The sequence below is a fragment of the Callospermophilus lateralis genome, chromosome 2 (assembly GCF_048772815.1).
Source record: "Callospermophilus lateralis isolate mCalLat2 chromosome 2, mCalLat2.hap1, whole genome shotgun sequence".
NCBI classification, from domain to species: Eukaryota; Metazoa; Chordata; class Mammalia; order Rodentia; family Sciuridae; genus Callospermophilus; species Callospermophilus lateralis.
The window spans coordinates 2603976-2627874 of record NC_135306.1 but is presented as its reverse complement, the minus strand read 5'-3'; the positions used below and the strand labels follow the sequence as shown (position 1 = coordinate 2627874).

The window sequence follows — 23899 nt, the reverse complement described above, 5'->3', positions numbered from 1 at the left end:
GGATGGGGTCTCTGCCTTTGAGTGGTCAGACCTGGCTGGTCTAGGCTCATTGTCACCCTTGTACCCACCCAGAAGCAGCAGTGTGTGGTCCGCTTGTGTATTTTGACTCCATTATTTCACTTAAGCTTCAAAGAGTCACGTGGAGCTAGTGAAATTTCTCCCTCCATTTCCAGAAGGGAAAATTCAGGTCCCAGAGGACAGACTTGCCCCAAGCCACAGCTAGTTAGCAGGGCAGCCGCCCCCGACGCTGGCTCAGCTCCCCTCTCCTCAGAGCCTGCCTTCTCCTGCAGGCTCCTGCTGCCCGGGGATCCCACTGCTGGGCCTCCCCAAAGCTGCTAAGGAAAGTAGGAAAAACGGGCCTCTGTGCCCAGCCTCCTCCCTCCCCAGGAAAAGGCGGTGTTTCTGTGTGACACCCACAGGGCAGGCGTCCTTCCCCAATTTGAGAGTGGGACACACATGTACACACACACACACACACACACACACACACACACACACACACGAAAGCCGCGAGTTTCCCTGCAGATCGGGTCTGGACTTTCCAGAACGAGCATCAGCCTGGGTTAGAAGTCTGTGGAGGGGGTCTTCTGTGCCGGGGACCCAGGCCCTGAGCTCTGAGAATGGTCACTACGTGTGACACCTCCACACTGGGGAGGGGGGCCAGCCTTCCCCCACTGTGCCCTCTGCCCTCAGTGCCCATGCACCCTCCCTCCCAGGAACAGTGGGCCGCTTTCCTCAACTCAGTTTCCCCACCCACCAAGGGGGCAGATGGAGACTCAGGGTCTTCCTAGCTCTGTGGGCTCTGAGGACTCCAGTCACTGCCTGTCCCTGTCCCTAGTGCCCTCTAGGAGGGAGAGGGCGCCGTGTGTTGTGAGAGCAGCTCAGTGCCAGCAGACACTCACCTTGAGGGAGTGCATTTTCCTGCCACCTTTACCCACCTCCGTAAATCATTTGACAAGAGTTAAAGTGAGATGCATTGAGCAGATTCCATGAGCGTTTATTAACACCAACTAGACTGAGCCCAGCTGTGTCTTTAATTATTCAGCCGGAGGAGGGGGGCGGGGTGTTGGGGGGCCTGGGACTGCGGGGCAGGGCTGGGGCCCCTGGGAGGAGATGCCTGCTGGCAGGGCGGAGAGCTGGGAAGTGGGTTCCAGAAAGCTCTGTGAGCCCCTGGGAGTGAGGCCCGGAGCTCTCCTTTCTTCCTGCGCAGGCCACAGCGTTACTGCTTAAAAATTTAAAGCCCCATTTCACGTGTGCAGGCGCTCTATTTCGGGCAGCTGTGAGCCTTTGTCGGAAGAGGCCCAGCTCCTAAGTGCACACTTCAGCTTCATTCAAAGGCGGGTCCCTTCCTGGGCTCCCTCCTGCCCTGGCCTGGGCAGTTCTCTTCCTCCTCTTCTCCTCTCAGCCAAGGGGCGGGGCGAGGTCAGACAGGGCCCCACCCTCAGAGGCAGAAGCAGGGGAACAGGCTTCATCCCCAGGTCCTGGGCCCTGCCCATGGGCTGGGGCACAGCTGAGTGTCTTCCAGCTTGTTCCAAGTCTCTGCAGCTGGGCTTTGTGTTAAGACCCACCTGAGATGGCCGAGGGGCAGAGTGCTGGGACCCACCTTGGATGGTCTGATTTCCTCTGGCCTGAAGTCCTTGTGTGGGGTGGGCATCAGGATGCCTGGAGAGCCCTACCACGGTCCTGGGCAGCCAGGGCCAAGGGGTGGGGACTGTGTTCTCTTTGAAGAGCCATCACTCTGAGTTTGAGAGCTGAGGCTTTGGAGCCCAGTCCTTCAGTCTTAGCTCCCTGTGTGACAGTCGTGAGTTGCTTAACTTCTCTGAATCTTTGTCTTTGTGTATGTAAAATGAGATTTGGAATACGTCACCTCCTGGGGTTTGAGGAAGCTCAAAAGAGATGAATAATGAATAGGCTCTGTCCAGTGCCTGGAACATGGACGATGTTCAATAAACAGTAGCAATCAGTCACGCTCAGGAGGCCAGGTGTACCCTTGGCATGCCGGGGGCATCCCCTCCCCCTCTTCTTAGCACCTGCTGCCACCCTGGCTAGGGCTTAGGGTGGCTTCCTGCCCTTGAGCCTGCAGGGGCACTGCCCAGGGAATGTGCGAGCTGGAGGGGGAGCGGTGACGGGCAAGGTGACCATGCTCCATTGTCAGAATCCTAGCTGAGCCCTGGGCCAGAGAGCATGCATCCGGGGCACAAGAGCTTAGTTTGCTTTAAGGCAGCTGAGTAGCTTGGCATCTTTAAATTATCTGTTTTAAATTTAAAGTCTAAATTTTACAATCTGCCAAACACATTCCTCCTCTGGGGGACAGAAAGCCCACTGCACTGTCCAGCCTCTTGCCCAAGCCAATGGGCAGCGGGAGCCAGGCACCTCCCTACACACCATGTGCCCTCCGCTGGCCGAGGAGCGCGTGCCCCGCCTCCAGTCCCTGCATCCTGATTCTTCCAGGCTCCTAGCACTGGGGTACTACTGGGCCCTTGTTCTGGGGTCACAGATGTGGGCGAGGCCCTGCCCTGCCCTCCTTGCGTTTCTTACTGACAAGGTAGAGCAGACAGATGTGCGACTTGAGCCTGCAGGCATCGTCTCCATGTGGCCTGTTCCCGGTGGACTTAGCTCGCCAGGGACAGACGTCTCCCTGGGGGCGGGGCACTTGGGCTGGACCTCCAACCAGTGAACAAAACCAGATCCACAACCTTCCCGAAAGGAGAAGTTATGCAGAGTGACCAACGTCCAGGCCAGGAGGAGCAGGGAGACCGCGTCAGAGCAAATGTATTTCAGCCCCCCAAAGAGAGCGCCAAGGTCACCCCCACACGGCGTCTTGCCAGCTTGAAATTTTAAAGCAAATTTGTGTACGTTACTCTCAAATGAGGAGCCATAAAATTCACGCATTTTTAGGTGTGGAGAGCAGCAGTGTTGGTCTTCCTCCCACTGAGAAAGCTTCCCTTGCTCTTTTAATTCGGCTTTATCTGCTGGCATGGGAGGATTTACAGCCGGGGGAACCCCACCGTCATCCATTCTGATCCCGACCAGGCAGAGCTCAGCCTCACACCCAAATGGTTCTGTTCCTAGAAGGGAAAGTATTTTCAAATTCAGGAAAAAACCAGAAATGAAGATTTGCTGTTACGGAGGCGGCTTCCTCCGTCGTGATTGGTAATTGGAATGGATTCTGAGGAAAAGACCCCGACAGCACTGCGGCAGTCCTGGGGCCCCACCGCCCAGCGCATATGCACACAGGCCCGCTTCCTGGAAATGAGATGCGCTGGCAGGTGGCTGTACTAAAACTGTTTTTCTTTTAAGCTCTCTGGAATCCTGTTGAATATTAAAGTCCCATCTCGAGGCTAGACTCAATTCAGATCTGCCTGTAGAGGTGTAAAACAGCGATTCTTCATTTGCTGGGTGATTGATTCCTGACTCTGTGTTGTGAATGTGCGTGTTTGCCGAGCAGTCATCTGCCTATGATACTGTGGGTGTGATGGATGGTGGGTGAGATGGGGGAAGGCTCTTGCGGAGTCGGGAGAGCGACGGCTCCCTGGTTCCTCCCCTTTGCACTTAGCCAGCAGCCTCAGCCAGATTTCAGAGGAAGGGGATTTATGCCTGGGGGCGGGGCAGCCCAATGAGGCTGTTCATCTCTGTTGCTGTTTATGCCTGCCTGATGGATACCCTCCCGCCACCTAGGGAGAACGAAACGATCCCTACCCCACAAAAAAGATGAGCAGCACACAGTTGGTGCCTGCAGCTAGGACCAGTGAGCAGCCAGCTCCCCGCCCCGACCTGTGTCCCTGGTTGTAAGAGCCTGGCTGGAAGGGGAGCTCCTGTTCCTAACAGTGCTGATGCTGGTGATTAGCTAGTAAAGCATGCATGGGCCACTCTGGCTCCCAGGGTGGTGGCTGCGTGAGGAAGGTCAGCATGGTGGGAGAGCAGGCAATGAGATCCACTGGTCCATGCTGCAGCTCTTGTTGAACCTGTTGCTCTCTTGACAGGTGCAGAACATGTCTCAGTCCATCGAAGTCTTGGACAGGAGGACTCAGAGAGACTTGCAGTATGTGGAGAAGATGGAGAACCAGATGAAAGGCCTGGAGTCCAAGTTCAAGCAGGTGGAAGAGAGTCACAAGCAGCACCTGGCTAGGCAGTTCAAGGTATGTGCGCCCTCCTCCTCTGCCCCTCTTCAGCTGGACTTGCTTGCCCTGGCCACCAGGGAAATAGCGAGGGGCCTGGAGGGGCAGGCCTGGCGTTTGCCTTGCAAAGCACTGCAGGCTAAGAGAGCAGAGGCAGCCCGCCCTGGCCCTGGTTTGGCCAGGCACCTGGAAGGGGTGGGCTTGAGCAGCCACGTGAGCACAGATGGGCCCTGGAACCTGTGTCAATCTGGTTTGGAAGCCAGGGTCCCAGACCCTGAACTCTATGGCTGAGTGGCATATTAGCCGGGAAAGAATGTCATTATTGGCCCTTGCCACTCCACAGCTGTTGCAGGTAAATCACATTAGCCACGGATTAGCTTAATTGATTGGAGCCGTTCCTGAGCGGGGATCACTCAGGGCACTTTTTCATATCTGACCTAATTTAGCTATGACAAGGCACACTGTAGACACAGGGAAAAAAGACCAGCGTCTGTCTCAGCTCGTGGTAAGTGTCCCGCATCTCCAGGTAACTCCGGACACTGAAACTGCAGTTCCTTTGACCCGAAATTATATATACATACGTACAAGTATGTATATATACACACCGACGAGATCGAGAAGTCATATGCCACCTTAATTAAGGTATACATGCGTGTCAATTAGGACTGGAGCCCTGATGTAAATGAACAGGTCAAATTACGCAGCCCTCCTCGGCTGGAAATTGCTGATGTGCCCGGTTGTCTTCCTGTCCTTTATGCTAATGTTCTCTTTGATGTGCTCCCTGCATGAAGCTAGAGCTAATTCTCCTTTAAAAGCGATACATTAGAGAGACGAAATGGCAAGCTAATGAAGTTATGAATCTATATTATAAATAAAATAACAGCAGGCCTATCCCATGGAGGAGAAATGAGTCCCATGCAGGTGCACATTTTGTCCTTATTTCCTGATGTGTCCCCCTGCATTATCTTGGAGAGAGATTTGAACTTTCTGATCAAAAACAGAGTCTTTGTCTCTCCCTGAAGGGCCAGCATGCCTCTTCCCTGTTCTGCGGACTCCCTTAAAGATGGGCAGCCTCGAGGTGGCTCACCTTGGCGGGTTCTGAAATCCCGAGCCACCTCTCTGGGTTTGAGATCGGGGGCACTGTAGCTCTGGGGGAGGAAAGGTGAGCCCTTGCTTTTCACACTGCTTGCCCCGCATGGAGGAATCCCAGCAGAACTTGTCGTGAGAGAATCTCAATCATTATTAGGGCAGTTGTGTTCCCAGCATTCAAGTGTGGGTTTTTTTAAGTGACGGTGCAAGTATTTGTCTCTTAATGGCTGTTTAAGGCAGGCTAGTGAGCTAGCTTTTCAACAGTGTTTCATTTTCTTGCTTGCAGGGCTAACTTAAAAGAGTTTTTTCAATGCCGCAGTGACTGAAGAAGCAGTCCACTCCCATGTAACCATGAAAGAGCCAGAGAGCTTTTGGCACCCTGCATTTTTACTGTTTCTTTCCAATCTTAGCACCATATCCCTAAGGAACCTTGAATCCAACCAGGACCCTCCTTTGCATGCGACTCTAGATGCATTTCATGGATAGTTTGAAACCCTTGTCAATGCATTTTTTGAAAAGGAAAGAAAAAAAAAAAAGAACTTTGTGTATGTGACTTAAAGCATGTAACCTTAAGATGTTGCATTCTAAACTGAAAATAAAGACCTTTCCCAAATGTGTCGGTGTGCTGAGGATTGTTTAATATGCTCTCCTAACTCATCGGGGCCAGGATAAATAAGCACATAACTAAGCGGGCGTGTGCAGGTGCTCCGCGCGCAGGGAGAAGCCGGGCCGAGCAGGGTGTTACAGTTCTTGCATGCATCGCACTGAACCCAGCTTATTTTAACCTTGCAGGCAATAAAAACGAAAATGGATGAACTTAGGCCTTTGATACCTGTGTTGGAAGAGTACAAGGCCGATGCCAAATTGGTATTGCAGTTTAAGGAGGAGGTCCAGAATCTGACGTCAGTGCTTAACGAGCTGCAAGAGGAAATTGGCGCCTATGACTACGATGAACTTCAGAGCAGAGTGTCCAATCTTGAAGAAAGGCTCCGTGCATGCATGCAAAAACTAGGTAGGCCCGGCACCCTCGGGGTGTGGCGCTGCTCAGCCCACCTCCGCACACGCACAGGCCTAGGCAGTGGTGCTGAAGGGCGGCCCGCCTGGCCACAGCGAGGCCATGGCTGCGTCAGGGCTCCTGGGCAGGGCCACCTGGAGAGACAGCGCCAGGGAGGGTAGGAGCACCCGCCACCTGGAGAGACAGCAGCCAGGGAGGGTAGGAGCACCTGCCTGAGTGCACTGACCATGTCCATGCTGGGGAAAGGCCAGTTCCAGACCCTACTCAGTTGCACATCTGGAAGAGAAGAGGATGGCATAGGTGCCACCTGTCCCCTGACAGGTGTGTGTGTGTGTGTGTGCGTGTGTGTGTGTGCACACGTGTGTGCCCATGCAGGCTGAGTAGGGCTGGTAACATGTCTCCCATTCCTCCAGTTCATGGGAGGGCTGATGAAGCCCCTGGAGATGGCCAGTCCTGCTGAGTTGGGATGGAAAGGGTCACCTGCCTCGCAGGAGCTGTGCCAGTGGCAGCAGGCAGGTCCCACTCAGCAGCCTGGGAGGAGCGCCAGGACAGGTGCCTCTCAGTGTCAGGTCCCTGGAACACTGTCTTGGTGTGGAGCCCAGATCCCAGTGAGGCAGGCACGGGTGGCCTGAGACCATCAGGATGGGTGTGGGGACCGTCTCCCCCACAGCTTCCCAGAGACATTCTGGGAGACAGTGCATGTCTGAAATGTCACAGTCCGTGCATCGTTGGGCCCAGCCCACTCCCACATGCCCTGAGTTTGCACCAAGCCTCCCTCCTTCCCAACACCCCTACTGAAGGGCCCGGATGTGGGTGCTTTGTGGGTTTTAAAAAATCATTTCCCCACAAGCAGTTCTCTGTCCCCGAGAACGGCAGGTGGACCTGGAGACCTCCTCTGCCCCAGGCCCAGAGTCCAGGCACAGAGGGGAAGTGGTTTGAGTGGGAAGCCCAGGGCCTGGAGGGGGCATTCCCTCCTCTTGTCCAGCCAGACTGCCCATTCTCAGTAGCTGGGCGAGAGCACCCTGTCTTAGGACCTTGGGTCCTTAACATGGCTGTCCTCAGGCTGAAGGGCTGCGCAGGTACAGAGACCTGCCGGTCGACATGGCTAGGGGCTGGGTGGCCAGCTGTGAACGCCGGCTCTGGGGGTGGGGCAGCCCACGAGGACGAGGCCACATAAAGCAGTGTGTGCCCCTTGACAGCTGTGTGACCCTCCCTGGCATCGACCATCTTGGACTTCAGCTGCCTCCTCATCTGTAGTAGGAAGGTCCAGGTAGTCCCTGGGCCCTGGGGTCACTGTGAGAATTCAGATGTCATTCATGTCACCGGTTCAGAGGAGGCAGTGGTGGGACAGGATGGTAAGAAGGTAGGTTGGTAGGTAGGTTAGTGATGGAGATGGGTGATTGATAGGTGGTGGAAGGACGGAGGGATGGACAGGTGATAGAATGATGGATGGAGAGGTAGAGATGGGTGACAGTGATTGGCTGATTGACATGTAGAGAAGTTGAGCAGCTGCTCCTCCCCCTCCCCAGCTTTTGTCCAGCTCAGGACCCTACTACTACCATAGCCTTACGCCAGGCAGTGGCCGCAGGACCACGCTTGCCAGCTGGTTGCTGGGGGCTCAGCCTCTGTGTGGTGGAGTCGGCTCCCACTGCTGGTGCTCCTGGGTGGGTTGCAGCTCAGTGGCGGGCAGTGTCCCTTGACCCCATCACCCTGGCTCCTTGGTGTGCCTGTTGCCTCTGGTGCGAGGCCTGACCTTCTTGGTCCCCAGGGGAGGCAGGACTCCTGTACCTCTAGAAGTCCTCCTGTTGATAAGATCATCTTTGCTGCCTCCTTTTCATCAAGCCAATGTTGCTGACGGCTCCTGGCCCCAGAACCATCCACACACAGAAAAGCAGACCAAGGACTGAGGCTCCAGTGGCGCCCCTCAGTAGACTGCATGCTTGTCCTAAGGGCCCAGCCAGAAACTTGAGTCTGAAACTCATCCCTGAGCCTGGAGGCTGAGCACAGCATCTTGCAGGCCTCCTCTGGAGTGGAGGCTGGTTCTCAGTGTTGTCCTAGAGCAAATCTCATGCCCAGGCAGGAGAGAGGCAGCGCTGTCCAGAGGTCCAGCTTCTCCCTGAGCCAGGGCCTGGGCTATCCTCCTGGACCAGCGTAGAGCCAAAGCCCAATAGCTGAACAAGCTAAGCCAACAGGCTTTGTGAGCCACTGAGACATGGCTCCTCAGACGTGGTCACTCACCTGGGCCTGCTGCGTGCTGCAAGGCCAGCCTCAGTGGCCCTCTCTGTAGCGAGGGATTGAGCTGATCTTGGGCTGCCCCCAGGTACATTCCAGCGCTGACACCAAGGGCTTATGCAGTTTTGCAGTTTCTTTTCTGTTAGGGGATGAAGAGAAAGCCCTGACTCTCAGGGTCAACTGGGCACCCTTTTCTTGCCCAAGATGAGCCCATCTTAGCCAAGGCTGCCAGCCCCAGGTTCAGACTCTCACGAGGCACCAGGAGCTGGGCCACCCGCATACTGTTGAGGAGTCTGGGGGAGCACAGGCTCGGGGGCCAGGGCCAGGGCAGGGCCAGGCTCAGGGCCAGGGCAGGGGCCAGGGCAGGGCCAGGGGCAGGGCCAGGGCCAGGGCCAGGGCAGGGCCAGAGCAGGGCCAGGGCCAGGGCAGAGCCAGGGCAGGCCCAGGGGCAGGGCCAGGGGCAGGGCCAGGGCGAGGGGCAGGGCCAGGGCCAGGGCCAGGGCAGGGCCAGGGCAGGGCCAGGGTAGGGCCAGGGCCAGGGCAGAGCCAGGGCAGGGCCAGGCTCAGGGCCAGGGCAGGGGCCAGGGCAGGGCCCGGGGCAGGGCCAGGGCAGGGCAAGGGCCAGGGCCAGGGCCAGGGCAGGGCCAGGCTCAGGGCCAGGGCCAGGGCCAGGGCAGGGCCAGGCTCAGGGCCAGGGCAGGGCCAGGCAGGGCCAGGGTAGGGCCAGGGCCAGGGCAGGACCAGGCAGGGCCAGGCAGGGCCAGGGTAGGGCCAGGGCCAGGGCAGGGCCAGGGCAGGGGCCAGGGCAGGGCCAGGCTCAGGGCCAGGGCAGGGCCAGGCAGGGCCAGGGCAGGGCTCTGTGCTCTTCCTGCTGGGAAAGGAGTCGAAGCTCCTGCTTGCTCCTCACCCTTGAGTGGCCAGGAAAGACCACTGGACAGTGGGGTGTCCTCGCCTCCTGCCTGGGGTCTGGAGGGGCTGGATCATGAACTGTAGCAGGGCGTGGGGAGGGCCACCTGCATTCAGGCAGGGATGGGCAGAGCCAAGGGGAAGCCCTAGGACAGGGAGGGAAGGAGCCAGCCTGAAGTGCTCCCTGGGGCTCCGCCTCAGTGGGACCCTGGCAGGGCCAGGCCTCCCCTTTGGCTCCTTGCAGGAAGCCCTCAGGGTGGCCTGTGCTGTGAGGTCTCCTGAGGGCCCTACTTCCCTGCCACAGTGACCCCTTTTCCTGCTCCCTCTGGGCTCCGTCTGAGCATGAGGCCTGGGTAGGGCTGCCCACCGCTGGGCTTGTTTCTTCTGCATCTTGGACGTTGGTTTGTCTGAGCCCCCAGCTCTGCAAACTTCTGGCGTAACTCCCCAGGCCTTGGGGGACAGGAGCTGGGAGTAGAGGCCAGGCGCTGACCACATGGGGCACTTGGCTCTTCACCTGTGGCTGCCCAGAGACCCCTCTGTCCTGGTTGGAACACCTGGGTAGCACTTTGCCCTGGGCCTGTGGCCTGAGATGTCCAGGCTGCTCCCACTGTGGCCTCTGCCCAGAAATAGCAGGAGGCCGTGGTTTCTCCCTCAGGCCAGCAGCTCCTTCAGGCTCCCCACTTGACCAGTCACCCCTCTTCCTGAGACCCTCCCAGCCCAGGGGCTGTCCCCCACTGTTCTGCTTGCTTAGAACCTGAGCCACCAGTGCCAGCTCCGCAGGCCACCCTCTCTTCCCCTCCCTCTCCCGTCCCCCTCCCTGTGTCCTGGGCGCGCGTGACTGGAGAGGGACACTTTCCCGAACTGAATGTGCCAAGATTGGCCGAGGCTCTGCCATGGGCTTTTTTAGATCCTGTCAGTCCCGAGGTCTTGGCAGAACCAGTCTGGACAGAGAACCAAAAATAGCTCCCTGACTCAGGGAGGGCGGGCAGCCTGCAGCCCCGGGGGGCCCTGGGAGCTGTGCCCGCAGCCAGCTTGGAGCACAGGGCACACGGGCCAGGGGCCTCCCTGCCCGCCTCAGCTGAGATTTGAAGGATGGCTTCAAGGGGCCGTGTGAGCATGTGGAAGAGGCTAGGTGCCCGAGAAGGGAGCCCTGGCCCTGCAGCAGGCCTTCCCCTGGACTGCTGCCAGCCCCCCCGCCCCCAGGTGGCCAGGAGGTCCCGGTGGGCAGGTGGGCAGGACGTGGTCAGACCGTCCAAGGCTGCCTGACCTGGACTTGTCTGAGCACGAAGCCGCTTTTCTGCGTGTTCTCAGTCTGCATTTGCAGTGGCGTGACGGAGACCTTGCTGAGTGCCAGGTGTGCCCTGGAAGCCCCCGCCAGTGCCCTGCTCTGATTCCCACGAAGGCCCTCTGCTGCTCTCCGTTCCTGCCCAGGAGCACACTGGGGAGCACACTGCCCTCCCTGCGTGAGGCCGTGACGCAGGAGACTTGGGAGGGCCCGGGCCAGGCCACTCATCCCCTCCTGCTGGGGAGGGGTGAGTGGGGAGCCTCCTTACCGGAGCGGTGGGACCCCGACACCCCTGTCTGCAGCTGTGAGAAGTGGGCCGTTGCCACTTAGGTCACAGCGCCAGTGGGATGGAGTCGGAGGGGACCGTCTCTAGGGACAAGGCTTCAGTCTGGGTCCCCCCAGAAGCTGGGTGGGCTGGCATCCAGGTGGGGACCAGGGTGGCAGCTGTGGGAAGTGCTGAGGTCCCTGCCATGACTCCCTGTGGGCTTCTCCTTCCAGGGAACTAGTGGGACGAGGGGGGACGGGGGCACGCTCTCTTAGGAGCCTGGAGGATGGCGGGGAGGGCCGGAGGCCGTCTGTGGGAGGGGTTGGTCCTTGTAGGCCTTTCAGGGTTCCCACCCAGTTCAGAGGTTGCTGCAGCCCAGGACCCAGCCCCCAGATCAACAGGAACAAAGGAAGAAAGAGTTGGAGAGTGGGGCTGGGGTCCAGCCTGGGCTGCTTCTTCGGCCCACCTCCTCCACTGACCCCTCCCAAGTCCCCAAGAGACAGTTGAGGTGACAAGCTAGCCAGGCCCCTGGAAAAGGAATCTCCTCGGAGATTTCCAAGAGCTCTCCCTGTTTTGTATTCCCACCCCTGTCGATGCTGGTCACTCTTGGCCTCAACCCCTGTGCCCTCTCCCAGAGTGGACTTGGTCAGAGCAGGGTCTGCGTGCAAACCAAGCAAGCACCCTGAGCTCAGCGGCGGCCGCGCAGCCTGCAATGGGGGGGTCTGTGTTGACGTGGGAGGCACAGACTCCTTCCCAGGAGTGGGAACAGGTGAACCTGGAGCGGGTAGGAGAGCAGGACCACGGGTGGCATTACTTTTTCCATTTTGGGCCAGGCACCAGCGCTGGGGCTGGAGGTGCTTGGGTCCCCCAAGCCTCCCTCTGGCCAGGCTGTGCCCTCGGGCAGCTCTCTGGGCAGGGGTTGGGCCCTCCCTTCCCTTCAGTCCTGTACAGCTCTGCTGGGGACACCTTCTTTAAGTTTGAGAGGGTGGCAGGCTCTGAGACTGTGCCTGAGTGAGAAGAGTCCTCCCCGCCCTCCCGCCTGAGGGACTGCCGGCTCCCTGGGGTCTGGGCTAAGTCTCTGACAATCTTCCGTAAGCACCTGGATCTCCTCTGAACTTTGCAGACTGCTGTGTACACATGCTGATGGGAGGCCCTGAGCGGGTGTGTAGACTCCAGAGGTCACCGGCAGGCCTAGCCTGGAGAGAAAGGGAGGGTCTGGGAGGCCCTAGTTGGATGTCCCTGGGGGGCGACCACCTTGGACCTCAGGAGTTCTTTGCCCTCCCGAGGTGGGCTGAGATGGCAGTACTGTGGTGGTGGCCTGGCTGCAGACTGGCTGACTTTCAGCACTGAGGGTGGTGTTTCTGAACAGAGGGGTCAGCTTGTGGGCTTTAGCTCGTGGCTGACAACCAGGAATCTCCTCTGAGATTTCCAAGAGCTCGCCATGTTTTGTATTCATCTCTGTCGATGCTGGTCACCCTTGGCCTCAGCCCCTGTCCCCTCTCCCAGAGTGGGCTTGGTCAGAGCAGGGTCTGTGTGCAAGCCAAGCAAGCAGGCGGAGTTCAGCGGTGGCCCTGGCCCAGGAAGGAAACAGTAATGACATTCCTGGTGCTGCTCTCCTAGCCGCTCCACCTGGTGGTCAGCCACGAACTAAAGCCCAGGGGGCTGTGGAGGTCAGCAGACTGGCTGTCGGGAATGCAGGCCTCCACTTAGCCTTGCCTGAATGGCCAGGAGGCCTGAGCAAGTCCCTCACAGTCTCTGAGGCCACCTGTGAGTGGGAGGGCTGCAGGTCACCTCCAGGATCTTGGCAACCCTGGTGCTCAGCCTAGCCCTCCTGCCTGGGGCTCCTCTTCAGGGGAGGTGGGAGGCTACCCACTCCCAGCAGGAGGGCGCCAGCCTTCCTGTTAGTTCTCAGGTCACAGAGTGGACACTCCTGCAGTGACAGGCCCTGGGCTGTGGAGGGTGGTCTGGCTGCTCCTTCCTGGGTGTGGTGTCTTGCATGGAGCCTAAGTAGGTGCCTGAGGCATGTCCGCCAGTTCCCTGCTTTCCCCAGCTGTAGGAGGCCCAGCTGTGTGCTCTCCTGGAGAGAAAACAGTCTTGCTGAACCCTCCCAGAGCTGCTGCTGTGACCTCCCATCCCCAGACTGGCGGGCGTGGCTGGGCCAGGAGGGTACCGGCCCAGGAGGGTGGCTGCCCCTGGCTCCCGCCTGCCCGTTCTGGCCTCCCTTGCTGGGTTTAGGGAAGAGGTGGCCTCGAGACCTGGAGGGGAAGTGGAGGCAGCCATCAGGACTTCCGGGCAGTCTGGGACAGGGCTGTGGTGGGCCAGCGCTCCCTCCGCCTCGTGTCCTGATCTGTGTGCGCTCTGTTCCAGCCTGCGGCAAGCTGACGGGCATAAGTGACCCGGTAACCGTCAAGACCTCTGGCTCGAGGTTTGGATCCTGGATGACAGACCCCCTGGCCCCGGAAGGCGATAACAGGGTAAGTGTCTCCTTATTGTTACGGGGCCTCTTGGACAGGCGTGCTCGTGTGACCTGCAGGAGCTGGTCTCCCTCCCTCACCTCAGTCCCAGCCCCACCCACCTCCTAGGCCACCCGCAGCCCAGAGTCCCCAGGGGCTTCCTCCTACAGGGGCCCGTGTTCCCGGCTGAAGTCCTTGTGGTAACCCAGAGTCACAGATCCCAGTGGTCGGCGAGGGCGTGTGGTATGGCATGCTGGAGCCTGCAGTGGCCCCTGGGCTCTCTCCAGGCCCAGCTGGGCTGGGCTGAGTCTGTCTCTGACTGCCCGGCTCTTCCCCGGCGGCCTCTGCTGCAGGGAGAGCTGTGGGGCCTTCCTTGTTCTAATGACACTCATTTGTACTTCATTTGCCTTTCCTTTCATGGCTGACAGAAGCTCCTCTTCTTTTTGATTTTGGGAAGAGGCCCTGGTTCTTTCTTCCTGGGTGTCTCCCCCCAGGCAAACCTCGGGAAGGAGAGGGAATCAGGGCCAGCCGCCTGCCCCAGGGCCTGGGTTTCGGGCTGAGCCTCGGGAACTGGGAGGTGAGGGGTGCTGCGGGGTGGAGGACGCCTGCCCACCTGTCCCTCCTTGCTGTAGCCTGGACACAGCAGCTGTGGCCCGTAGGACGCTCCTCTGGAGGTAGAGGGGCAGCTCGTTGGGCCCTGCTCACCATCTGGGGCTCGGCCCTGATTACTGAGGCCAGAGTGAGTCTTGCAGCCCTGGCGCCCCCCCCCCCCGCCCTGTGATGTGGGCAGACGTGTAGACAACATGCTCTTGGAAACACCTGGGTTCTGCTCCAGGCTGATGGAGAAAGGGACTTAGGAATCCGAAGGCCTCTAAGCTCGACCTGGCACCCGCGTGGCGGAAGCCATTCCTGGTCTCAGCTGTCCACCAGCTACAGGCAGAGCAAGATGAGGTCTCCTGTGCTGGAGGTGGGAAGTGGCCGGGGACGAGGATAGACAGGTCCTCCAGCCTTTTGTGTTTGTTGGCCTAACTGCTTGCAGCAGGAAGAGCCCACCCCACCCCCCGTGTCACAGCCCCCTACCCAGGTGGCCGCCTCAGCACAGGGTGGTCTGGACGCTCTGCCTCCCTGCACGTGCTGCCGGCAGTTCTGGAGAGCTGGCAGGCTGCATACCTGGGACTCCACTGGGATCCAGGGTCTGTAGGGGAAAGGTTGTTTTCGTCCTGAACTCTGATGGCCAGTACTTGGAAGGTTCCTAACAATTTGAGTCAGCTGTTCCCTGAACTGTTCTTTGAGTCCTGCCTGGAGAACACGCCTCTGCCCAGACGTGGTGAACTGACATCCTTGCTGCACTGGGCAAAGCAAAATCCCCAACTTCCCGGAGTCCGGGGGCATCTGGGGAGGGGACCATTTGGCTCTCGCCCTCTGACAAAGAAAGAGGCTGGCAGAGGCCAGGGGGCTGCGGGGGCAGGCAGATGCTCCACCCCCTCCCACTGCAGAGGTAGTGATGATGACCCAGGAACAGAAACAAGGCCATGTGGCAGGTGCTTAGAAAGCAGGTCTCGTGGCCAGGGACTGTCCTGGGCACTCCACGACAAGCAGAGAGGGGGCAGTGGGCACTGCAGCCACACTGTGCGCCTCCCCGGCCCCTGCCTGCCCCTGCATCCAGGTGTGTTTCTCCCTGTGTTGATGAGACATGTGTCCTTACCTACTCCCTGCCCGAAACCTCGGAGACCATTCCCGGCTTCCCTGGACACGTTCCTGGCAGGCACTGATCTGTCCCCAGGGGCCCTCCCCCCTCCCATCTGTCCTCCCACCCACACAGGGCAGGAAACCCACCCACAGACCCACACAGGCCACGCTGGGCCGCGAGCAGGAGCTGCCCCCCACTGCTGCAGAGCAGGAGCCCACGTGTGGAGGGAGCACTGACCCTGCCCAGGCCTCTGGCCTCTGCGCCCCATGCCAGTCAAATGGGTCTCTCCCCAGGTGCCAAGGACCCAGAGTTCCTGGAAATGGGTTCTTTGCTTGCACAGTACAGCAAGGGTGTCGGTTCTCAGAGCCGTCTAGGGGCCCATGGGTGATTTAGATAATTAGATACCTATTTTCCGCTTCTTGACTGCATCGCCCTCCAGGAGAAGAGGCTCTGGTGGCAGAGTGTCGGGAAGGACCTGTGGGGGGAGGGGAGGACTCGGGGAGTTGGCGGCACAGGAGGCGAGGAGGTGGGAGCTGGGCTGGCCGGGGGCGTGGCAGCAGTGCTGCTCTGGGCTCCAGGCCTGCTGAGCCGTGTTCCCAGGCTGCTAAGTGCCACGTCTCCTGGTGGGTCCTGCCATTGATCTGGACTCGCAATGTTTTGCTTTGTTTTGATTTTTTCCAATCTCCCATCCAATTTTGATCACACACAAGCGGGAGACCAATAACTCGCCCCCAAACAAAACAGCCATCCACACTGGCCTCCATGCAGGCTGCCCTGGAGGCCCGGCCAGGGCTGTGGCTAGGGCAGGAGGGGACATGCTGAGCCACTGTTAGAGTCAGGCTGGCTGGTAGGCCTTCATCAGTCCTTCCTGCGTCCATTTGTTAAGCACCAGCTGTGTGCCAAGCGCTGGGCTCTCCCGCATCTCCCAGCGGGGAGCATCCTGTGCTTCCCGGGCCCTGGAGAGGCCTGGCCCACTTTGCCAGCACTGCAGGAGGAAGGCTTCGCCGGAACTGGCGTCCCCCACCAGGCTGTGCCTCTATCCCCAGGAGACCACACGAGCTCCAGGGGTCCTGTTCCCAACTCTGAAGCTCACAGCCCACCCTGACCATGGGCCACCTCACCAGAGCCCACGTCCAGCCTCCCTCTTCCTGGCCAGCTTCTTCCGAAGAAGTTCCAGGCCAACGGTCACCAGCATCAGAGGGGCCCAGCAGTCCCCTCTCACCACACCCAGAAGGCTCATGCCCAGAGCAGGTGGTATAATTGCCAAACCATGGTTATTTTAGAAGCAGCCGAGTTCGACTTTGGCGCCAAAGCCCTCCGGACACTTGGTAAGGGTCCTGGGAACAGGAGGTGGAATCACCCAGAATGCACCAGTTCATGCAGACGCGTGGGGTCAGCGTGGCGCCTGCAGCTCTGTCCCGTGGGGTCCCTCCTGATCTTTTCTCAGCAGGAGTCAGGGGTTCTTGGGCTGCCCATCCCTCTGCTCCCACTCTCCTCTGCACCCCGCCACTAACGGCTCTCTTCAGAGCCTAGTGCTGGGCCCCTTGTTTTAGCCATCCTAGCCGGAGGACACGTGACCCATGCTGGCCAAGCCAAGGAAGAGCACCCTGGGGCCCAGGTTCCTAAGAAAGGCCCTTGAAATAGCATCACGTGTGCTGCCCGGCGAGCGGGCGGAGGAGGCGCGGATCCGCCGCAGGGCGGGGGCGCCTCCCCAGCTCTGCCCTGGGCGGCCTTCCTCCTGCAAGCGGCTGAAAATAGTCAGGACAGTTAGGGAAGCCCGTGTTCTCAGTGAGCCTGACCATATGGGCCTGAGAGCACTTGAGACGTGGGGAGACCCAGTTTTTCTCCTGTGGGCAGCAGCGCCGGGCGCTTGCTTCTGAGAAGACTCCCTCTGGCAGCGGGGCGGTTGCAGATGCTCCAGAGCTCACGTGCACCAGCCAGCCTTTGATTTTTTTTCTGGCAAAGGATATCATGGGTAGGGAGGGAATTGGGCTGGGACTCGAGTGTAGCCCCTGAGGCAGGCAGAGACAAAAGAATGTGACAGCTAAACTTTTTAAAAGCAAAGTCATTTCCAGGGAGTACTTTCGGCCCTTTCAGCTACTGCAGAATTAAGGAAAGGCTGGGCTTGGGGGGTCCTGGGGTGGGGGGGTCGTCCGTTGCTGCTGATTGAGAGGGACGGCTGACTGACAGACCCATGGTAGTCCACCAGGAGGCCAGGTCCCGGGCTCCACCTGCTCCAGATCTGGATTGGACCAGCGCTGGCCTGTGCTGCCCACACTGAGGACAGGTTACAGAGTGGTCAGTGATGTCAGAGGGTGTCCTCAGGGAACCCTGGTGGATCCTGGAGGGCAGCGGGCCCTCACCCACCCTGTGCCCTTTGGGATCCTCACCCTCTCAGGAGAGGGGGGCCTGAGGCGAGGCCTGAAAGAGGCTGCCCTCTGAGGGCAGGGCGTGTGGGTGACGAGGTCTGGGAGGAGTGATTGGAGAGTCCATGCCCCCATGGACGGCACCTGCCTCGGGAAGTGGTGGACATAGCCAGGTTGGGACAAGGGCCGTCACAGCCTAGAGAGGCCATGGGTGGACTGCATGCAAGATGCCAGTGGTGGGCCCGCTGTCCATGGAGCAGAGCGGGTGACCCCAAGAGAGACCCTCCTCTTCTCTGGGTCTCTGTGAATTAGGGGTCTGGAAGCAGTGGCCTCAGCACCCCAGCCGTCCCCGCTGTGCCATTCTGTAGAGGTGCCCTGACCTGTCTGTGGCTGGAGTCCTGGGCTGACCTCGAGGCTGAGCTCACCATGGCCTGGATTTGCAGATGAACTGGTCCCTCCTGCCACGTGCCCACTTGTGTCTTGACCCCTCTTCCTCCTGGCTGTGTGTGCCCCTGGTGCCCTTTCTAGCCCACTCAGAACCACCCGTTCCTGCTGTCCAGGACTAGGAGGCAGAGCTGGGCTGTCCAGCATGGACAGGTGGAGGTGGCAGGTCCCAGTTGGCCTGTTCTAGAGCCGCGGGACTGAGGCAGAGAGGAAGCAGCGGCTGGGCCCATGCTGCCACGGTTGGGCCTGTACAGGTGTCCAGGTGCCAGCCGCCATCCACACAAAGACCCTTGCCCTGTGGCATCAACAGATCACCCTCAGGTTCCACAGGGCCTTCCCCAACAGACCCACTGTCACTCACTGGGCCACTGAGAGTGGGGTTGACAGGCAGGAAGACCCCTGTGGCATCTCCCTTCGTGTCTCCTGTCTCTTGAGGACCCTGGTCACTTGTTTCAGGCTCACCCTGATCCAGGACCAGCTCCTTATCTGGAGACATTAACTCTAAGACCTTTTCTCCAACCAATGCATCCGTAGGCTCGAGGGTGTGGATACCTCTTTTGGGGGCCACTCTCTAATCCAATAAGGGGGTTGACACCCACTCGCTTATGGGGACAGGACTTAGACCCCTGAGGAGGTGTGTCTGGGCTGGGGTGACAGGAGGGTGTGGCCATGGGAGCAGCCTCTCGCTGGGCGCGGAGCCTGCGGCCGCAGTGCTAACCTGGCTGGAACCGAGGGTGTGCGGTGGCTGGCAGGGAGACGCCGCAGGCCGGGCTGGGGAGTTTGGAGCTGCAGAATCAGGAAGGGTTTGTGTAGGACAGTGGTGGGGTGGACTGGAATTCTAGAAGATTCTCACTGGTTGTGGGAGCCAGTCTGGGGGCTGCAGGCGGAACCCCAGGGCAAGGCAGCTCGCCTCAGGGTCTGAGTGGGATCCAGACTTCTTCTGCTGGGGAAGGGCCTCTCTGCAAGCAGGTGGTGTGGCCTGGTGACCCCTCTGCCCTTCCAAACCTCGGACGCAGGAAGCAGGGTGACATCCAAGTCCCCATCATGAGGGGAAAGCCTGGCCACGCAGGAGCAGTGGGGTCTTCCTACAGGGGGACGCTTCTCCCTGGGGCTGTCTGGGCACATGCAGGCTCCTTCCTCATGCCTCAAGGGCCACGAGGGTCAAGGGTGCCCTGTCCCTCGACCAGCCTGCCCTAGGGCTGGGGTCTCCGGTGGAAGCCCAGAGCCTGCTCCTGCCCATAAACACGCCAATCAGACTGCAGCTTCTGAGGCCACCCCTTCAAGCCTGCACCCATCCAGGTTGTACCCAGGGCCTTTTAGAGGAAACGGGGGATTCTGGTGAAGACCCCTAACCAGGCCCTTCCCCAGATGCCAAGGGGTGGTGCTGTGCCTGTTAGTTGGCATGGCTGACTTGGTGCACGGGCCAGGCTCAGGGTGTGGTGTGGGGACCTGGGCTTTGCCCTCTAGGGAAACAGGGGTCAGTGGGACCGGTGGTCTAGGACATTCATGGCAGGTCCAGTGGGGCTAGACTTTCCAGCGTGATATTTGGAATCTGGTCATTTGTGTCGTGGGGGTGTCCTGTACCCTGGAGGATGCCCAGCACCTCCCCTGGCCTGTGCCTACCTCATGCCAGCCACACGCCCACCAACCTGAGACACCCCACACCATCTCCAGCGTCGGTCCTGCTCCTGGCGCTCCTTCGTCTCCAGGCCTCCCTGGCCTTGGTACCCAGTCCCAGGGTGGCACCCACACAGTTGTGTTGGTGAGTGAGCTGGTGTGAGGCCTGAAGGCAGGAGCTGGAGCTGGAGTCTGCACAGTAGCAACCGGAGTAGAGACGCACAGCGCAGCTCCCGCCACCCCGTCCTGCCTGCCGCCCTTAGCCGGGCACCCAGAGGCCCACAGGAAAGAAAATGGGCCTTTGGAAAGCATGAGAGCCCCATCTCCCTGGTCTTTGGGGCCACCTCCCCAGAGACAAAAGTAGCCAGCCTTGACGGGCTTGGGGTAGAACCGGACACGAGCAGCCCAGGGGTCACGCAAGTGGACTCAGGCTGCCCACTGTGCCAAGGTCTCCTCGGCATGAGCCCTTGGGGTCCTGCACGTGGCCCTCTTCTGCCTAGAGTGGCTTCCCACTGGCTCAGGTCCAGCGTGGAAAGGGACACGTTCACATCTTAGACGTTGGCGAACCTCCAAGACGGCCTGCCTGAGCGAGCCCGGGCCCAGCCCCCGGTGGGACATGTGGCCCTGGTACTGATTTTCCCTCCCGTCCCCAACAGTACGTTCAGAAAGTACTGGGTCCGGTGCATGGAAGAAAAGCCTTCTGAAGATCCAGTCCGGGTCACTGATGCCACTGGTTCCAGCCACGGGAAGGAGGTCCTGGCCCTTGGGTCCCCACTCTCAAGGGTCCACTCGGGCAGCAGACCTATCAAAAGTGTCCTCCGTGCCGAGATGGGGAGCAGGGCTTGCTTTAGAGGCAGGTGGGAGGCCGGGGAGGTCGGTGGGGGCCGAGGCAGGAAGGAAGCATTGGGCTTTGGTCCCTCCAGGGCCAGGCAGAGGCAGGGGGTTGGGGGCAGCTGCGGGCTGCCTTCTGCCATGTGATGGGGGTTTCTGTGCATGGCCCTGCTGCCTCCGTCACCCCTCCCAGCTCTAATCCCTGACCCACATCATGGAGGGCTGGTCTGCAGGAGGCGAGGGATAATGACAGCCTCAAATGAGACCCAGTTGAAAAAAAACTCATTAAAAACAAAAGGCACATCTGCCTCCAGCATCTGAATGGACGTCTCAGGAACAAGGTTACGGTTTTTTTTAATTTTTAACGCATGTGTCATGCCAAGTCTGAAAGCTCCGCGTCCTTAATCTCCCAGCAGCTCCAGAGCCCCTGATGGATAGAGCAGCTGTCCTGCCAGACAGATGTGGGAGCAGGGTGGCCTGCCAGATCCCCCTGCTACGTGCTCTGCCTTCTCCTTGCTCCCGTATGGGTTGGAAATGACTAAAGCGTTTGTTCAAACGCGGGCAGCTCCAGGTCACATGGCATCTAAGCACTGGGAGGTCTCTCCCGCAGGCCTGACTAGGGCCACGCCCAGGTCTGGCTCATTGGTCTGGACCCCTGGGGCCTTCTGCAGAAGCCTTTCCCGATTAGGTGTGACGCTGAGTGACGCGCACAGCAGCCCAAAGGCCACATTGATGACGTTCTGCCTGGCAGACAGGATGATTCAGCCTGGCAGGGTGACGAGGCCCACTGCCAGGGCCCTCCCAGTGACCTTGAGAACTGTGGCCTCTGCAGTGCTACCTGGAGCTGGGGCATCTGTCCTGCCCAGGACCTGGAGGCGTGCCCTCCACCCTGCCTCGCTGGCTTTGGGGCAGCTGGAGGGATGGAGCTCCTTTCTCCACAAATCTGTGGACACAGCCAGGTCCTCGGCGTGGCCCCTGCCCCATAGCCAGATTGGTTCCAAGCAGAGGGCTTGGCTGCTGGCCTGTGGGGTTGTCAGTGCCACCCACTGAGGTGAATGGCACAGGGTGGCTGCAGCCCTGTCTAGTGAGACTGGCAGCCCCAGACTGCCTGCCCCCCGTCTGCCTTTCCCGTGTCCTCTCCTCACCCTGGACAAGTCCTGCTCTGGTCCTGTCCCTTTGGAAAAGTCCTGTGGCCTGGAGGAGGGAGGTGACACCCTTCCTGGCTCTTCCCTGCAAGTTCCCGTGGGAGGCCGGCCTCCCCGCAGCCCCATGTCCTCTCAGGGAACGCTCACGGGTCTGCTGTCTCCACAGGTCTGGTACATGGACGGTTACCACAACAACCGCTTCGTCCGTGAGTACAAGTCCATGGTGGACTTCATGAACACGGACAACTTCACCTCGCACCGCCTGCCCCACCCGTGGTCGGGCACGGGGCAGGTGGTCTACAACGGCTCCATCTACTTCAACAAGTTCCAGAGCCACATCATCATCCGGTTCGACTTGAAGACGGAGACCATCCTCAAGACGCGCAGCTTGGACTACGCCGGCTACAACAACATGTACCACTACGCCTGGGGCGGCCACTCGGACATCGACCTCATGGTGGACGAGAACGGGCTCTGGGCCGTCTACGCCACCAACCAGAACGCCGGCAACATCGTGATCAGCAAGCTGGACCCCGTGTCCCTGCAGATCCTGCAGACCTGGAACACCAGCTACCCCAAGCGCAGCGCCGGTGAGGCCTTCATCATCTGCGGCACCCTCTACGTCACCAACGGCTACTCGGGGGGCACCAAGGTGCACTACGCCTACCAGACCAACGCCTCGACCTATGAGTACATCGACATCCCCTTCCAGAACAAGTACTCCCACATCTCCATGCTGGACTACAACCCCAAGGACCGCGCACTGTATGCCTGGAACAACGGGCACCAGACCCTCTACAACGTCACCCTCTTCCACGTCATCCGCTCGGACGAGTTGTAGCCCCTTCTGCCGCAAGCCAAGGGTCCGAGCCCTCCCCTCCGAGGGCGCTCCGTGCAACAGCTGCCAAAACGATGCTGAGAATACTGACAAACTGACTTCAGAAAAATCATCAGCAATGATCCTGACGACAAGGGACGGCACTACCCCCGCGTCCCTCCCACTCAAGCCGGCGGGCGACAGATTTCGGAAGAAATCCCTGTATTTGCAGCTGGAACTGCAGCCTGAGGCCCCTGGCCTCCCCCACCCACCCCTCTCTGGTCAAATAACATACTCAAGAAGCAAGGCAGTGACTGTTGGCCATTCTCACCCGAGAACACCCACTGTTAGGATCGCATGGACATCTCCTTAGGTCATGGTCAGCGCTGATGGACGGGGCTGTCCTGTCTCTCCGAGAGCCCCCGCCGGGTGGTGCTCGGCACGGCCGGTCTCCCACCCCGACACGGCTGCTGTTTCTTGACTGTGTCTTTGTCTCTTAGATTAACTGTGCCCAGACTGCAAGTAGTTCACGGACCGTGTCTAGCACTTCCTCCAGTGGTGGTCGGCGTAGAGTGGAGTTGCTGTTCCCGCATCGTTTGAACCCGCGTACCCCGTAGATATATTGTGCAGTGTCTGTCTGTTATTTCCTTGAGGTGGTAACTTTGTGCGTTCAGTTGATGCCATGAATGTTGTAATGCAATGCTGTAGTTTGGATTGATAAGTGGATGGTTTTTGTTTCTAAAAAGAAAAAAAAATCAGTGTTCACCCTTATAGAGACATAGTCAAGTTCATGTTGATAATAATCAAAGGAATTACTCTCTCCTTGTTAAATTATCTGAATCGTGTGATGGTGGATGGAAAGGGCTTGCCTTGGGAAACTCCGGTTCCCAGTGGGAAGGAAATCCACTGGGCGGCAGTGTATGGAAAGTCCACTTTTTAGGTAAAAAAAGAGGGAAACTTTGTACTATCCGGTTATCTAAGGAACAATAAAGACATTAGGAGACCTGCTTGCTCTTGTCGTTTCTGAGGTTTTAAGTGAGGTAGCCTCCCCAGTCCTGTGGCTACGCTGAAGCTAGGTCAGGAAAGGGAAGAGGGAAGTGGCCACGCCCCATGGAGCCCAACCTCCTGTCCCCAGAAGTCAGGACTGGGCCAAGGGCTTGGAGTTTCACTCCCCTTAGGTGAATCTGACTCGGGGCTGCAGCCGGGTGTCCCACTCCTTACCCCACCCAGGTGTCCTCCAGGAGCGCATCTGGGGGAACCCAGAGCAGGTGCCCACTCCAGATGCCCCGCAGGACAGGTGCTGCCAACCAGGCTCCCGCTGAAGAGTCTGCCAAGGCACACCGCCCTCTGGGCAGCTCACTCTGCAGCAGGTCTGGGTCACAAGTGACTTTCCCTGGGTGTGTGTCCCTTGCAACTCTAAGCAGCCCAACATGGGCAGTGTCCACAGAAGCTGGTCATCCCCACCTCTAGGCAGGCTCTGGGACCCTGTAGGACAAGTCATATCTTAATGTCCAGAGCCTTTCCAGAATGCCAGCCAGAGAAGGGACAGGCAAAAGGACTGCCTGTCCAGGTGCAGGTGCTGGCTCCCCCAGCAGGGTGGGCAGCAGGACAGTGATGTGGGACCCC

General features: G+C 59.3%; 1 protein-coding gene across 3 annotated transcripts in view; it reads left to right on the top strand.

The window, feature by feature from the left end:
* The window catches only part of Olfm1 (olfactomedin 1), a 37093-nt gene extending 13813 nt beyond the window's left edge, over positions 1–23280 (top strand). For 2 of the 3 annotated variants that reach the window (XM_076845114.2, XM_076845113.2), the window contains exons 3-6: positions 3984–4139; positions 6000–6219; positions 13278–13384; positions 21623–23280. In XM_076845114.2, the coding sequence (XP_076701229.1) occupies positions 3984–4139; positions 6000–6219; positions 13278–13384; positions 21623–22297 (1158 nt within the window). In that variant the 3' untranslated portion in view covers positions 22298–23280. Of the gene's footprint in view, positions 1–3983; positions 4140–5493; positions 5823–5999; positions 6220–13277; positions 13385–21622 lie in introns of those variants that run through there. The other variant, XM_076845115.1, reaches the window with a different exon arrangement.
* The last annotated feature ends 619 nt before the right edge of the window (positions 23281–23899 follow it).